General features: G+C 52.4%; 1 protein-coding gene across 3 annotated transcripts in view; it reads right to left on the bottom strand.

The window, feature by feature from the left end:
• Window positions 1-1,078: 1,078 nt before the first annotated feature.
• The window catches only part of MYLK4 (myosin light chain kinase family member 4), a 73,661-nt gene continuing 59,465 nt past the window's right edge, over window positions 1,079-15,274 (bottom strand). For all 3 annotated transcript variants that reach the window (XM_010818635.4, XM_010818634.4, XM_010818636.4), the window contains 5 exons: window positions 14,326-14,454; window positions 13,413-13,565; window positions 11,470-11,548; window positions 8,251-8,323; window positions 1,079-5,260 (listed from right to left, as the gene is read on the bottom strand). In XM_010818635.4, the coding sequence (XP_010816937.1) occupies window positions 8,276-8,323; window positions 11,470-11,548; window positions 13,413-13,565; window positions 14,326-14,454 (409 nt within the window). In that variant the 3' untranslated portion in view covers window positions 1,079-5,260; window positions 8,251-8,275. The remainder of the gene's footprint in view (window positions 5,261-8,250; window positions 8,324-11,469; window positions 11,549-13,412; window positions 13,566-14,325; window positions 14,455-15,274) is intronic.

Below are 15,274 nucleotides of genomic sequence, written 5' to 3'. Positions count from 1 at the left end.
CCCCTCCAGCATGTTCATTAACCCAGAACCTCTCCAGGTCCCTATGTTCAGGGTTTTTAATAAAGGTTTCAGTACCCAAGGGTGACGGCCACCGGTGCTAGCTCTGTCCCAGCTCCTTCCCCCTCCCTGGGGGCGGGGGCGGTGGGGGCCAGGTGAGTGTGCCAGGCCCCCCCCAGTCCTGTGGTTGGGTCATCAGACCACCAGCCTCATCCGCCCAGAATCACCTGAGGGCAACAGCTCAGCTGTGGACGCTCAGGAAATCCCGGGGCTTCTAGGAGCTCCCAGGCCAGGACCTGGGACCCGGGTCAGACACAGAGCTGTGGTTTGTGTCACGACATCACAGAGGCCCAGGAGGGCTCCTCCTCCGGGAAAGAGGTCAGAGGGCCTGGCCTGACGCCGGGTGGGGAAGCCTGAGTCTCGAGTGAGTAGCAGGGTGTCTCTGTGAACACAGGGTCCAATGCTCCCAGCAGGACCGTGCCAGCCAGTATGGGTGGGCAGCCACCCCTGGGGGGCTAGACTAGTGATGTTGGCCTGCCCCACGTCACCCTCAGACAACGGCTAGGCGGGCAGCCCTCACAGCAGCGTTCCAGCCGGGAAGGCGACTGGTGGCCCCGGGCTGGGCAGCCGTCTCCTCCTGAGTCCCTCAGCGGTAGGTCCTCTGGGGCGACGCACACCCCTCTGGGTCTAAGGAGTCGCCCAGAGCTGCAGGAAAGGCGAGCTGCCAGCGGCCTGCGTGACTTCTCCCGCGGTGCCGGCACCGGGGCTCTGTGTGTGTCAGTCTGTGTCTTTGAGCTAAAATTGGGGGAAACCTGCAGCTTGTGTCGGCTCCTTGCGTCCGAGCTGGGGGAGTAGCTTTCCCCGGGCTCCTGTGCATGGTCTCGGGCCCCTGCAGCTTGCGTCGGCTCCTTGCGTCCGAGCTGGGGGAGTAGTTTTCCCCGGGCTCCTGTGCATGGTCTCGGGCCCCTGTGCATGTAGCCTGGGTTCTTGCTATCAGCAGACGCCACACGCCATCCTCATCCAAAGGAGAGCACTTGCATCACGTTTGCCACATCCACAGATCAGCTCATTAACCAAAGGATAAACAAGGTCCAAGTTTATTCTTCAATACGACACGTACATATGACTGTTACACATCTTTATAAGGAAAAGGAGTACAGATGAACGGAACTACACCAGAAATAGAAAACGCACACGGTAAGCGTAGTCACGGCTTCGGGGCTCCGTGTTTATTTCTTGTCTGCGTGGAAAAACGTTGTCCAGAGGGCTCACCGGCACCTATGCGCCGGGATGACTGCAGAGCATGCGGGGCTCCACACGGCACACACGCCGCAGGGCTCTTCCGCCCCTTCGAGTGGGCAGCAGGGGAGTGAGAAGCCTTCACGCACGGTGAGACGGCCCACAGAGGGACCGCCAGGGACGACGCGCCTGCCTGAATCGGAGCTGGGAGGAGAAATACACCGACCCTCTGGGGTGAGAAGCTGTGAGCTTCACACAAGGCCCAGAAGTCGTTCTGGTTCAGGAAGTCCCGCCCACCAAGTGCAGCATCTCAGTCCTTTAGGACAGAAAGCAACTCGCATTTTGCAAACATAATTTTCATCTCAGAGAGGCTCTAGGGGAACATGGTGATACATAAGAAGCCGGACTTTGATTCCAATGTAAGAAAAAGAGAAAGAAGTAGAATATTTTAAAAGGTGGAGCAAAAGCAGAGGAGGGCACCGTGGCCAGTTTGAGAAGGGCGTGGGCACAGAGGAACGGCCTGAACCCAGGACGGAGTCTCCAGGGGAGAGAGCTGAGCTCGACCCCGCCTGCCCCTAGTTACGAGCTCACAGACCAGTTTCCAAGGGAGGCCCCTCAACTGGCCTGGAGTCCAGACCCAACAGGCTCAAGTCTAATACTGGCCCTCCCACAACCCAGAGGCTGGAGTCGGGGTCGTGGGAACAGAAGGACAAAAAACGAATGAAAGGAGAGTCTTGCTCGTTTCCCTCGTATAAAAATCCATGTTTGGTTCCAAAACAAGGACAAAATGCTGCTGTACTAATTTCCATAAAGATGGTGAAAACGTTAGTTCTCACAGATCTGAGACTACATCATATCAGAGTCGGCCTCGCATGACAAATCACGCCTATTTGCATCTTTGAGGAAAGAAAGCAAAAAAATGTCAAGTCAGACAGAAAGTGACTCCAGGCAACTCTACAGCGCCCAAAGACACGAGTCAGCCAACCTCAACCCGGAAGTGGTTTCCACGGTTAATCCAGGTGGGAGTCCGTGCCGGGGGGTGGGGGGGGTTTATGTCGTGAACAGCATGGTCCTTTTCTCCCTGGTTTCTAAGCAGCAGCAGACTCTGGGTCCCTGTCGGCTTCCTTCTCCCCAGGCTGGGGGACGTGCCCCACCCCCCTGTCACTTGAGTTCCTCCATTTGCTGGAGAAACAGCGATAGCCTAAAGGAGCGAGCAAGGCCACCGCGTCCACGGAGAGGAGGCGGAAGCCCAGCACAGCCTCTCGGCCCTGGTGACTTCTGGAGAAAAGGGGTCACGAGGACCCCGGTCCGGCCAGACTCTGCTTCTGGGTCCACACGCTCCTACGGTTTGATTCCTATGATGTGCAAACCCCATTTCCCGTAAGAATCATCGCATCCCGCAGCGACACGAGGGTGTGGACAGAGGGGACCACTGAGCAGGAGACGGGAACCCCCCATCTCGTGTAACTGGAGGGCAATCATCAGCTCTTCAGCACACTGTCCTTAGCGCCCTCAGAAAGCCCCCTGGACCCCGCCCTGGCACTCCCCAGCCAAGCGTGCAAATCTAACTATGCAGCCTAAGGAGAGCCGCTTTCAAAGCAGAGTCTCCTTTCTAAACCCTGAAGCCCACGCCCGCTGACTGCAGGGTCGTCAGTGGGTGAATCTGGCAAGCAAGCACTCGTTCACTTGGCCCAAGCTGGGTCCTCCGCACGCAGTGGGACCGGATAAGGTGACCAGGACTGAGGAGACCCCAAGCCCAGCGGAAGGTCCTCCATGTGGGCCGGGGGGAGCCCACACCCGGGCCAGAACACACCCTCCACGAGGGACTTCCGATCAGACCCCTGTGTCCCGTTCAGCAGTTGAGCGGATGCAGCTCTCTGTGGGCTGAGCATGAAACCTGGACCACCTCGTGTTTTTCCAGACCCGATGAACACCAGCAGCTAAGGACAGAGTGGTGACATAACACGTCAGTCACAGGGCCTTGTGTGCGCATGTGTGTTTTAAGGAAACTAAATTAAACACGAAGCAGAATCACAGAACAGGAAGAGGAGAAGCCAGCCTTGGATGAGCGCGCAGGCCCAAAGGAGACAGAGACGCGTCGCACTGCACTACCGGTGAGCTGGAGAGAGGCCTGAACTAATTACGCGTCTCTTCTGTCTCCGCCTCCCCCGCCCCCGAAACACGTGGGCGGGTGAGGAGGATGCCCGGGTGGGATCAGAGAGGACGGTGAACTGTCAGCGCCTGTCAGAACCCCCTCACGCAGGGGCCCCCGGAGCTGTTCTCAGTTGGTTTCATCACTATCGAGACAACTGGAGCCTAGAGCGACTAAAGCTAAAAATAAAGACATTATTATAGCTGGTCTCAACACAACAGGTATTTGGAAGTGGAAAATGTGAGAGAGGCTTAAGAAGTAAGTGATGGGCGTGGCATCCACCGTCTCAGCTTCCTGGAGAAGCAACTCCTGTTTCTGCAGCAGGGCTCGGGTCCCCTGTTACATGTGAAGAAACGGCACTAGAGCTTGGGAGTGGAAGAGCTTCCAGCTGGAAATCAGGGTCACGTCCGAGTGGGGGTGCCCTGTGCCGGGCTGAGCCAAAGGGCCCCCACGTGGCGTGGCCACTGGTCCTCTCTACCCAGGTTGCTCGACAGGAAGCCCAGCACTGTCCCCTGAAGGACTCACCAGAGTCCTTCTCATTCCAGCTGCGTTGAGGGAAGCTCTCGGGACAGTTAACGTTACTCTCAAGGCCATGAATGGACAGACTAACCATGCACTGCCTCTCGAGGCCCGTGTTTCACGTGGATGACGGTTCCCTCGGAAGAGAGCAAAGTGCACGGTGACAACCTGTGTCCCTCAGCTGAAAGTAGACCAGCTGCTTGGAAGACTGCTGCTCTTGGAGGAGATGGCAGAACAAATGGAAGATAGGCTTTCTGATCCTGTTGCTCAGAATTCAAAGAAAGCGTATATTCCAGAAAGCAAATTACTCATCAGTTGGATTCACCGGATTTCAGTCAAATCAAAATAATAAAGTCCGAGAAACAAAGCGGTCAAGGGTTCACCGGACTTAGAACTTTTTCTGGCAACATACTCACCCCTTTGAAAGGAAATTCTCTCTCTAAATGTATCCAACTTTTTTTTTAACATATATCCACATTCTTTCTCATATTCTTTTCCATTATAATGAGCTGACTCATTGGAAAAGACCCTGTTGCTGGGAAAGACTGAGGGCAAGAAGAGAAGGGAGCAAAGCGACAGAGGATGAGATGGTTGGATGGCATCATCAACTTGATGGAAGTGAGTCTGAGCAAACTCTGGGAGATACTGAAGGACAGGGAGGCCTGGCGTGCTGTAGTCCACGGGGTCGCAAAGAGTCGGACACAACTGAGCGACCGAACAGCGATACATTCTTTTTCATAGTCTTTTCCATTATGGCCTGAAATGGCAACCCACTCCAGTATTCTTACCTGGAGAATCTCATGGACAGGGGAGCCTAGTGGGCTACAGTCCGTGGGGTCACAAAGAGTCAGACAGGACTGAGCGACCGAGCGTGAACACACACAGCGGTCTATCCTGAGATGCTGAGTACAGTCCCCCGGGCTGTGCAGTGGCACCTTGCTGTTTATCCATCCTATAGATAATAGTTTGCTGTTGCTTCCAACACATTTTAAACCCTCAGCTCAGTCTCCAGTATGACCACTCTAGTGATCTGAGGCATAGCAGAGACGAGGCCTGCTGGGCCCCAGCAACAAAGACAGAAAGCTTTAAGTTCAGGATGGCAGGGAACCATACTCTTGGGTGCTCCCGGCCGCAGGGTATGGCAGGGGCTGGGGTGGGCGCAGGCTTGCCTGCCTCCAGGGCTTCAACTCTCAGCACCCCCCGCCCCCAAGCCTGGCAGAGGTGCTCAGAGTTCAGAGTGGCACCCTCCCCTCCCCACCGCCCAGAGCCACCAGTCTCCGTAGGGGTCAAGGCATCAGAATTGCTGATTTTTCCAAAAATCTTCTCAAGGCAGCAGCAACCACAGCAGTTTTCCTGCAAAGCAAACAAAATATGACTCTTGTTAATTCAGCAAGGCTTTTAAAATTGTAATTAGTTGGTTGCGCCCCTTAGGAAAACCACAGATGACTTTTTATAATGTATGTGTGTCTGTGAGAAAAAAAAGGAACTCCTTGAAGGATCCACTGCTTACCAGAGCTGGGTGGGGTGTGTGTGTGTGTGTGTGTGCTCAGTTTATGCAAGATATTTTGGTACCACGCGCAGGATCGAAGGACAAGGCCTCTTTGTTTCGCCTGAAGCGCAGCCGGCTCCCACCCGCTGCCACCCTGCGTCCTGCCAGCTCCGTTGGCATCAAAGCGCAGCCGGGGACGCGCGTGGGACTCTCTGCATCTGTCTCAGCCACGTATGACCCATGTCCTCCCTGTAGACCCGAGGGCTTGGCCCCGGCGCGCGTCTCCCGGGCTGGCCACGGAGCAGCAGGAAGGAGAAACGAAACGCCACCTGGTTTGTTTTTAGAGCACTTCCTCAGCCCATCAAAAAACCTCTGACAAATTGCAGGAGATTTCTGTCCTCAATTTGCGTTGCGGGTTATGCCTTATTCATAAGGCTCTTTTTCCACAGGAATCATCTCCAACCACCAGATTTTAAAAATCAATATTATCTCAAAATTGGTTTTACTCATGTTATGTCTTGCCAAACTCCAAGCTCCTCCTGGCAGGAGAGATTGTGAAGCACGGTCTACTGCTTTTAGCACAGCATCCTTCTCAAGGAAGGCTGCCCCCAGTATTAATTTCTTAACCTTACATTTTAGTTTGAGAAAGAAAAAAAAAGTGAGAAAGCAAACCAGGAAGCACCTGCATCGCATGGACATGCGGTGGGACCGAGGTGGGTTTCTGTGGCCCCTGGAGGGGTGGGGGGGACCCAGGAAGGGAAGCTGGCCAGCCCGAGTGGTCGTCTCGGAGTGGACCAGGCCAGGTCTGGAGTGGTCTCGCTGAGCATCTGCAACAAAGATGCTGTGTTGCCAGGGCAACCGGCTCAAAGCGCTTTGTCATTTGGGAAAGTCACGTACACACTTTAAAGAGGATAACCAACAGGGACCTACGGCCCAGCACAGGGAGCTCTGCTCGGCGTCATGTGCCGGCCTGGATGGGAGGGGCATCTGGGGAGAATGGATGCGTGTACACCCACACGCATGCTGAGTCCCCTGACCACTCACCTGAAGCTGCCACGACGGTTTTAACTGGCTATACTCCAATACAAAACAAAAAGCTTGAAGTTTGGGGGGAAAAACCCACAACCCTTTGTCCTTGTCCTTCTGGCCGCCACCACCTTCCATCACCTTGGGTTCAAGAGCAAACCTCCTTGAACCGTCACCCACTGCCTTTTCGCCTCATCCTTCCCACCAGCCCCTGGCGCCAGGCCTCCTGCCTGGGCACCTCCTGGCACCCAGTGACCTCGCTCCCACCAGCCCCCAGAGCCTGCCCAGGGCTTATGGTGGGAAGGTGGTTTGCGGCAAACCCTCAGGGTTTGTGGTCGCTGGGAACAGAGCTGCCTCTGGGCGGGGCTGGGGGAGAGAAGGACCGCTGGGGCGCGCTGCCCTCAGACCTCGGGCTCACGGCTCCCAGCAAAGCCAGGATGCCCACTTCAGGGGGTGCAGATGGCCCTCCTTCTCCACCGTGGCACCAGACGTGAGGCTACCCCCTGCTGTTCCCAACGCCAACTCCCCGCTAGTCTGTACAAACAAGAATGGTCTTTGTATGTAGAAAGCAAAAGCTTTCCCGTTGACGTCACATCAATCTCCAAACAAGCGAAAGGGTCCCCCGTAAGGGAACCTCGTGCCAAAGCCAGGGTGTTCGCCGACGCTGGTTCGTGACTTGTATGATGATTTGGTGATTTATTTCTACCCCATCTTACTCAACAGATTCGAGGCAGCTTGCAAGAGCGCACACAGGCAACAGACCAAGAAAACCTCGGGGCCAGAGTAGATACAAGTCAGGGTGAGAGTTTGGACAGGCAGGCAGCAGAATGTCGCCTCACGAGGCTCGAGTCCAGCAGGGCCGCTGAAGCCGAGCTGCCCGGGGGCCGAGGACTCGCAGCCCAGACGACGGGGCGGCTGGCCGGGGCCAGCGGGGGTCCTGGGGCTTCTCGAAGCCCTCTGGGGTAGTGCACACCCTCGGCCTCTCCTTTGGGCCGTGTGTGTGTGAGTGTGTGTGTGTGTGTGTGCACAGTCTCTCAGTCATGACCAATTCTCTGCAATCCTATGGGCTGTAGCCCACCAGGCTCCTCCATCAATGGGAATCTCTGGGCAAAAATACTGGAGTGGGTTTCCCTGCCCTCCTTCATGGGGTCTTCCCGAGCCAGGGATCAAACCCATGTCTCTGATGTCTCCTGCACTGGCAAATGGGTTCTTTACCACTGGCGCCACCTGGGAAGCCCCTTTTAGGCCATAAATTGGACCATTTATTGATGTAACAGCACATGCTCGTGTGTAACACTCCTTCTCTGAATAATTCTGACAAAATTCTAAGCAAGGCAGAGGCTTTGTATGAAGAGGCAGTTCCTTGGGGTCCAAGATGGGGTCTGGGCCTGGCAACAGCTCGGAAGGAGAAGAGTGAGCAGACTCCCCAGAGCGTCAGGCTCCACCGTGCTCCAGGGGTGCCCCTGGGCAGGTCCTCAGACTCCCCGACTCTGCAGACAGCGCTCCCTCCCCTGCTACTCCTACTATGTACAACTGTTGCAAGGACTCCCAGGAGCCCTCCTGAGTACCTACTGTGTGCCGAGCCCTGGTCTCTGGCTTTGCTTGGATGGTCTCAGTGGAGCCACTCAACAAACATGGGAAATGAGACTGTCCCCAGTCCACAAATCACAAGACGGAGGATCCTCTGCTAGGAAACAGCAGAGCAGACCCAAACACAGCCTCCTGGCCTCGGGGCCTCCCCGGAGGGAACGCACCCCGCTGCATTCGCGGTCAGCCAGCCACACTCTCCCCACCCTCTCTCTAGGCTCAGAGGCCCCTTTAGACCAACCTTTCAAGAGGGCACTTTCCGGACACTATTTGGTCGCCAGGTCCCGGGCATCAGAGCAGCAATTCTTCCTTTTCTAGGAAAACCAAGAAGACATTTCGAGAAGGGTCAGACTGACGCGGTCTGACGATACCCAAAGAGGCAGGGGTTCCTGCAGAGACGTCCCTGGACCCTGAGTGGCTTACGGCCGCAGAGTCCGGCTCGAGGGCGTCCGCGCTCCCCTCCACGCCCCTGTCGTCACTCACCGCTCCTCCCCTTGGAGTCATGGGCAGAGAGACTCGCGCTCCATGACCCTTGTTGTGACACGTGTGTGTTTAGCCAAGACTCAGGCGGACGGAGCACGAGAGTCAAGATAGACTGACCACAGGGATGAGCCAGACACAGACATGGCTGCTTGCAGATGTTCTCAAGCCAGCAGACAAGAACTAAGGGCCCCGGGAGAAGCTCCGGAGGACAGAGGAAGTCCCTCTGGTTGGCGCTGAGGAGACCGTCCTGGAGAAAGGGCACTGGGAGTGGGCCTCGGACACTGCCCAGGACTTGGGCCCCAACACTGGCACCCATGGGGGCCTGAACTGCTGGGCATGGGGGTTCAGGGTGCAAGGAGGGGAAGACTGGGAGATTCTCTCATCAGGGGATAATACGGTCAGAGCTATAATTAAGGAAGGGATGATTTGGTGACAGGGAAGAGCGTGGGCGCACGCAGGCTCTGAGCACGTCCATCGTCATTAGCTCGGTAGACAGGAGCAGAGAATGAGACCGGCGCCCAGGAGACGGGGAGGAGAGCTGGATGGTCATGAGCCGTGGCAGGAGAGCATCGGCCCCACCTGCTTGCTTCCCCGCCCCCAGCCCCAAAGCAGCAACTGTGTCTGCACAGGTGCTGGCCAAGGGCGCACGGGTTTGCCCTCCGGGAGGCCCTGCTGCAGGCTGTGCCTGACGCAGTGAGTCCCGTGCGGGTGGTGGGCTTGGCCCTATGAGCCCAGCTCAGGAGGTGGAGACCGCAGGCCTCGGTGTCTAAGAGGGAGAATCCTTCCAAGTTCACAGATCACGGACATGCTCAGTGGCTGGGAAACAGGAAGTGCTTTTAAGCATGAAACAATGAAAAGAGACAAATAAAAGTTTATTATGAAAACTTTGAAATATCAGAATTTAGATTTAAATAGTTTGAGTAAGAGTTGAATTGTCAACATAAAGTTGAATTCTGGTTCTACAGGACATAGAAACAAGATTCTCCCAGAAGTGAATCACCTAGAAAAAATTATTCTCAATACTTCACCAAAAAATAAAATATATTAAGCTTGAGTGCTATCCTTCAGTAACATGAAAGATGTCATACAGGGTGGTCCTGGAAATGTCACAGGCCCCCTTGGCCCAGCAGCCTGCCTCCAGCGGGACAGCAGAGTGGGGAGCCTCACCCGACTCCAGGGTCTGCTGCCTGTGGTGGGATCATGGGTGGGTCTATACCCCTGTCCTCAGCGGCCCTTTCACATAAAGGGAATGATGGCATGTCTGAATCAGAGCATCGACCTGAGGACCAAATGAGTTCATTTCCCTGAAGCCATCAGAACAGTGCTTGGCGCAGTGCTGTACAATTATAACTTTCACGGTAACTAACAGGATTTATACAACGGAATTTTTTTTGTTTAATCCTCACCATCCCTGAAATATCTATTCACCTTAGGTACCAGCAGTTGGATAAAATAACAAAAAGGTGATTTTTGTTATTGTTGTATGATCTAAAAAATATTTTTAAACACTTCTACACTGTATAATGTCATTAATTATCTGTTGTGGTTTCCATATTGTCCACCACGTCAAAGTGTATTTGGACACCAATAAGCTTGGATAAAAATACATGGGTGGAAAATTGGCCCAGAATAGGTTGGTAACCCTAATAAGCAGTTTATGCCGTCTGGGTGAGGTACCTACCAGGGAATCAGCCTATTTTTACTTGACATCAGTACCAATTATCAAGGAAAGGTATATTCAGACACAAATAAAACTTACAACTGATGCCGAATTTAGAAGTAATTTCAATAAAAACTGGATGTGGAAAAAATGAGTACCAGGGGCACAGTAATCCCAGGGCTTGGTAGGTGGAAAAGCTGCACTCCAAACCCCGGAGGAGCAAAGATGGAGGGGAGGGGGGTGTACGAGGCCGACCAGCCGCCTCCACAGCGAGTGACGGCAGGGCCTGCCCGCCGCCTCTCCGGGATCGTGCCCCGCTGACCACACTAAATATTCAGGAAAGCTGCTTAGATGCGACCCCTCTGCCTCTGTGCTGTTTATATAATCCACGGTGATCTGGATGTGGACGTCGGCAGGAGGCGATGGTAGTCACTCAGGTGACAGGTGGCCTCAGCCTAGATGACCATCCTGACGGTGGGGACTGTACAGATTCCAGGAATAATCAGTGCAGACGTTGGAGGAAAATTATGGATGAGCTGAGGGGACTGGGGGAGGGAGAGGGGGCACAGAGAGGCGTTGGGGTCTGGGAGGGTGGTGAGGATGGTGGAGGGGGGAGCGGAGACAATCCAAGCAGAGATGGCCAGCTCACAGGGGAGTATTCGGGCCCAAAGCTTAGGAAAGAGACCTGTGCTGGAGGTACTGACAAGGGAAGTGAGATGTAAGCGCTGGCTAGGGCGGTGAGAGGCGGTCAGGAGTTTGCATAAGAAGTGACCACACGGGGAGGCCGGGTCACTCTCAAGGTACACCCCACCATTCAGTCTCCTTCCCATGCACTTACATTAATCTCTTGTCCAAGCTGAATATTACCTTTCTTTTTACTTTTTTTTGGTGCTTAGAGCACACTAAACCAGGCAAGCAGGGAAGTTAGAATTTTGAGTTCTATGTAGGAGATATATCTTGAATGTACATTAACATGTATTCTCCAAAACTTTATGTGACCTATGCCCGAGGCTAAATGTGTAAGTGTGGGTGTGGTTACGGTGACGAAACGATTCACTTTGCAATGGATACAGTAATTAAATAATAAACCTAATACATAGTTCTGCTGAAAATAATTCTCTAGTGTAGTTAGCATCATTAAAAAGCACAAATTGCTCAATAAAAGCATTTTAAGCAATTTAGCGCTAGCACAAGATTAGAAGGCTGTGAGAGACTAATTAGAAAGAGCTTCACTCAAGGCTGAGGTGCCGCTAGCATCTGATCGTCAGAAGGTTGAAGCCGACTAGAAAGAAGAGGGAGAACAGCAGCCGTGGTTACCTGCGTGCTGAGCCTGGAGTGGAGCTTGGGATCCGACAGCCAAGGGTGCTTGAGAGCCTCACTAGCACTGATTCTCCAGCTAAAGGGAAAGGCAGCGGTTATTAGGGACCCAGCGGAGACCAGATGGCCTCGTGTCAAGTTGCCAGGCAATTCTGTCTCCCATGGCATTAGTATCAGGGATAGGTTACCATCCAATCCCATCAGGGTAACACTATTGGTAAGACAAGCAAGACAATTCTGAAATCTTGATGCTACCTGAACATCTTCCTTCAAATAGAAATAGCCATTCTTGATGAGATGTCTGAGCTTCATAAATTGAACTTCTATCTTCCCGACCCAGGGATTGAACCTATGTCTCCTGCTTGGCAGGCAGGTTCTTTACTACTGATGCTTTTGAACTGTGGTGTTGGAGATGACTCTTCAGAGTCCCTTGGACTGCAAGGAGATCAAAAGAGTCCACCATAAAGGAAATCAGTACTGAGTGTTCTTTGGAAGGACTGACGCTGAAGCTAAAACTCCAATACTTTGGCCACCTGATGTGAAGAGCTGACTCATTTGAAAAGACCCTGATGCTGGGAAAGATTGAAAGTGGGAGGAGAAGGGGATGACAGAGGATGAGATGGTTGGATGGCATCACCGACTCAATGGATGTGAGCTTGAGTAAGCTCTGGGAGTTGGTGATGGACAGGGAAGCCTGGTGTGCTGCAGTCCATGGGGTCACAAAGAACTGGACATGACTGAGCGACTGAACTGAACTGAACTAAAAACTGCTTGTCTCTTCTATTACATCACAAGTTACCTAAAGCCAGGAACTGGGCTTTATACATTTGCCCTCAAAGCCCCAGATACAATTTCTGGAAGATCAGGGACAGTGAAGTGCAGGGGAAGGAGCATCTGGGGTCAGCCCCGGACCCCACCCCCGCCGAACCGACCCCACCCCGCCGGACCGACCCCACCCCGCCGAACCGCCTGTCTATTCTGGGGTCAGCCCCGGCCTCACCCCGCCGAACCACCTGTCTATTCTGGGGTCAGCCCCAGCCCCACCCCGCCGAACCGCCTGTCCATTGGTTCATGGTGGTGGTTATATAACTTAAAAGCTATAAAACAATAAAGCAAGTATTGTTGGCCATGAACATCTTAAATGCCATCTACCATTATGTGTTTTATTATTTTTCTATTTTCTCTCATTATTTTTCCATTTTGGAGGTTTTTTGTTTTCCATTTTTTGTTTAAAACTTTTTTAAAAATTATTTTTATTTATTTATTTTTAATTTGTTTTCTTTTTTCTTTGTATTTTTCTTTTCTGTTTTTGGGAGCTGTCTTTTTTAAAATTTTTGTTATTTAGTCTTATCTTTTGTCATTATATATTTAAGACAGGATCATCTGAAAAGTATGTTTGGCTCATCACAGTCTTCCACCCCCTCTATGATCCTAAAATGTGATCCCCTGTATTTCAGTATCAGTACCCTTCATCCACTGAATTCTGAATTATCAGCAAGACAGAAAGCAGGCCATTCATACATAACAGTCACGTGCTCGGCCTTGTGTTGATTCTTGGTTCTGTCACTTAACCGGCCATGTGATCTTGGAGTATCATCAAAGAACATGACTGATAATGCCCTCCTCCCACGGAACTGGGAAGTGCGTAAAGAGAACATGTCTGGAGAGCAGCAGCAGGCCTGGCCCACAGCAGGCTCTCCCATGAAACAACTGTTCAGCGGCGTGGAGCCCCCTAGCCCCACTCAAGCCCCGCGATCACAGCGGTTCCAGGCCTCAGGAGACCGGGTGGAGAGCACCAGAGTCACTGTGTCTACAGCCCCACAGGTGCACCAGAGAGACAGCCGCGGGGCTGGTGGCTACTTCCCTGACTGCGGTCCTCTCGGCCCCGGGGCCCCGCCTCTGTTCGCCCTGCCTCCTCCTGAGCCCAGAGGGGATGCGGTCACCTCTTCTCCTTAATGAGAAGCTTGGAGATGAACTCCCGGGCCTCCTCCGAGACATCCTGGAACTCTTGGTCCTCCAGGTCCCACCTGCAGGCCAGAATGTTGTTCAGGGTCTCGGCATCGTCGTCGCCCAGGAAGGGGGACAAGCCGCTGAGTCTGTAAGACACGGCGTCCAGGGTGAGAAGCCTTTAAACACCCTCAGACTCTGTGGAGACAGGTGCCTTCTTGGTTCTGTCATTTAAAATGGAAAGAAGGCTCAGGGATAAAGAATCTGCCTGCAATGCCGGAGTTAACATAGGATGTGAATTCAGTCCCTGGGTCGGGAAGATCCCCTGGAGGAGGGCACGGCAACCCACTCCAGTATTCTTGCCTGGAGAAACCCATGGACAGAGGAGCCTGGTGGGCTACAGTCCATGGGGTTGCAAAGAGTTGGACACGAGTGAGCGACTCGCGAGCATGATTTTTTGTTTATCAGCAGTGGTTGTGGTGAAGGCACAGCTACCCGCAAACACGAATCTCACAGAATAACACAGATGCCCTTTTAACGCGTTTTGCCACAGAGTGCCATCACGTCCTCAGATGGCAGACGCCAGGAACGTCACCCCTGGACAGTGAGGCTGCTTCATCACTCAGGGGATCAGGACACAGTTGGGGGTGTTTTTTAAGTTCCTTTTAGAGCATAGGATGGTGGTCTAGGAATCTGGGTGATCAGTGAAGAAGAGAGACTATTACTTTTTCTGATGATTAAAGAATTTACTCCTTTATCCACCAGACTCAACAGAACATGGGAAGTACCTGAGTATGGGGCAGAGTTATTTATCTTTGAAAGATCTAACTTAGGGCCTTATTCAAAATAGCAAATGGAATTTACGCGGCGATTGAGAACAAGTGTCCGAGGGGCTGGGAGCCTGCTTACAGCATGTAGGTGATGACGCCCACACTCCACATGTCAGTGGGGAAGGAGACAAAATCGTAGTTCACAACTTCAGGGGCGAGGAATTCAGGAGTTCCAAAGTTCACCTTCAGCTTCTCTCTGGGTTTGTACCTGAAATTTAGGAGACAACACAGAGGAATGAAGAGGGTCAGCCAAAAATCAGAACTCGAGAAAACAGAAAGGGTGCAGTCTGTAAGCAAAATAACTGCAGCTGCACAGCACAGTTAATGTAAACAGACTGAAGGAAATCGTATATTAAAGACAGAGTGTCCGAAACTGGTAACGAAGCTTCCCACCAGAGAGCCTGAAGAGTCTGAAACGGTAATGAAGCTTCTCCTAGAGATCCTTAATAATCTGAAATGGTTGTGAGAAAAGCCACTCGGAATAATTAGAACACCTGAATTATGAATTATGAAACATGACTGAAGGAGCCGTGAGAACAGACTGTGCCCTGTCGACAGCTCAAACAAGCCTAGTTTAATGAATAGAGAAGACGCGGCCGTTCACGACCGCCCAACACTCTCACTCACGCGCTGAGGTCCGAGTAAACTCCGTTCCCTTGAGGAGCTCATCTCTGCCTGAACCCTGTGAGCAATCCTGCTCACACAATTACTTTTTTAAGGCAAGTCTTCTCTTTACAGATGGACAAAATGCAAAAGACTAAGACAAACTCTCACAAATTATGGATTAATGTCTTAACATTTAATAACTGCACTGTACTAGGTTTTAATATTCCATATTTTTCTTGCATGCACTGTAGAAACTCCTAAACGTTCAAATTCTGAAGCCAGCAAAGTAAAGCTGAAACATAATTTTGGTTAATTCTAAACAGGGATATGAAACCAAGGGGTATATCAGATTTATCTTTGCAAAGAAAGATCACCCATCATGTTCTCTAACTCAATTCATACACCTATGTCCAAATTGACAT

This window comes from Bos taurus, chromosome 23 (genome assembly GCF_002263795.3).
Source record: "Bos taurus isolate L1 Dominette 01449 registration number 42190680 breed Hereford chromosome 23, ARS-UCD2.0, whole genome shotgun sequence".
NCBI classification, from domain to species: Eukaryota; Metazoa; Chordata; class Mammalia; order Artiodactyla; family Bovidae; genus Bos; species Bos taurus.
Note: the sequence above shows the minus strand (reverse complement) of the source record. Positions and strands in the feature narration are given on the sequence as shown.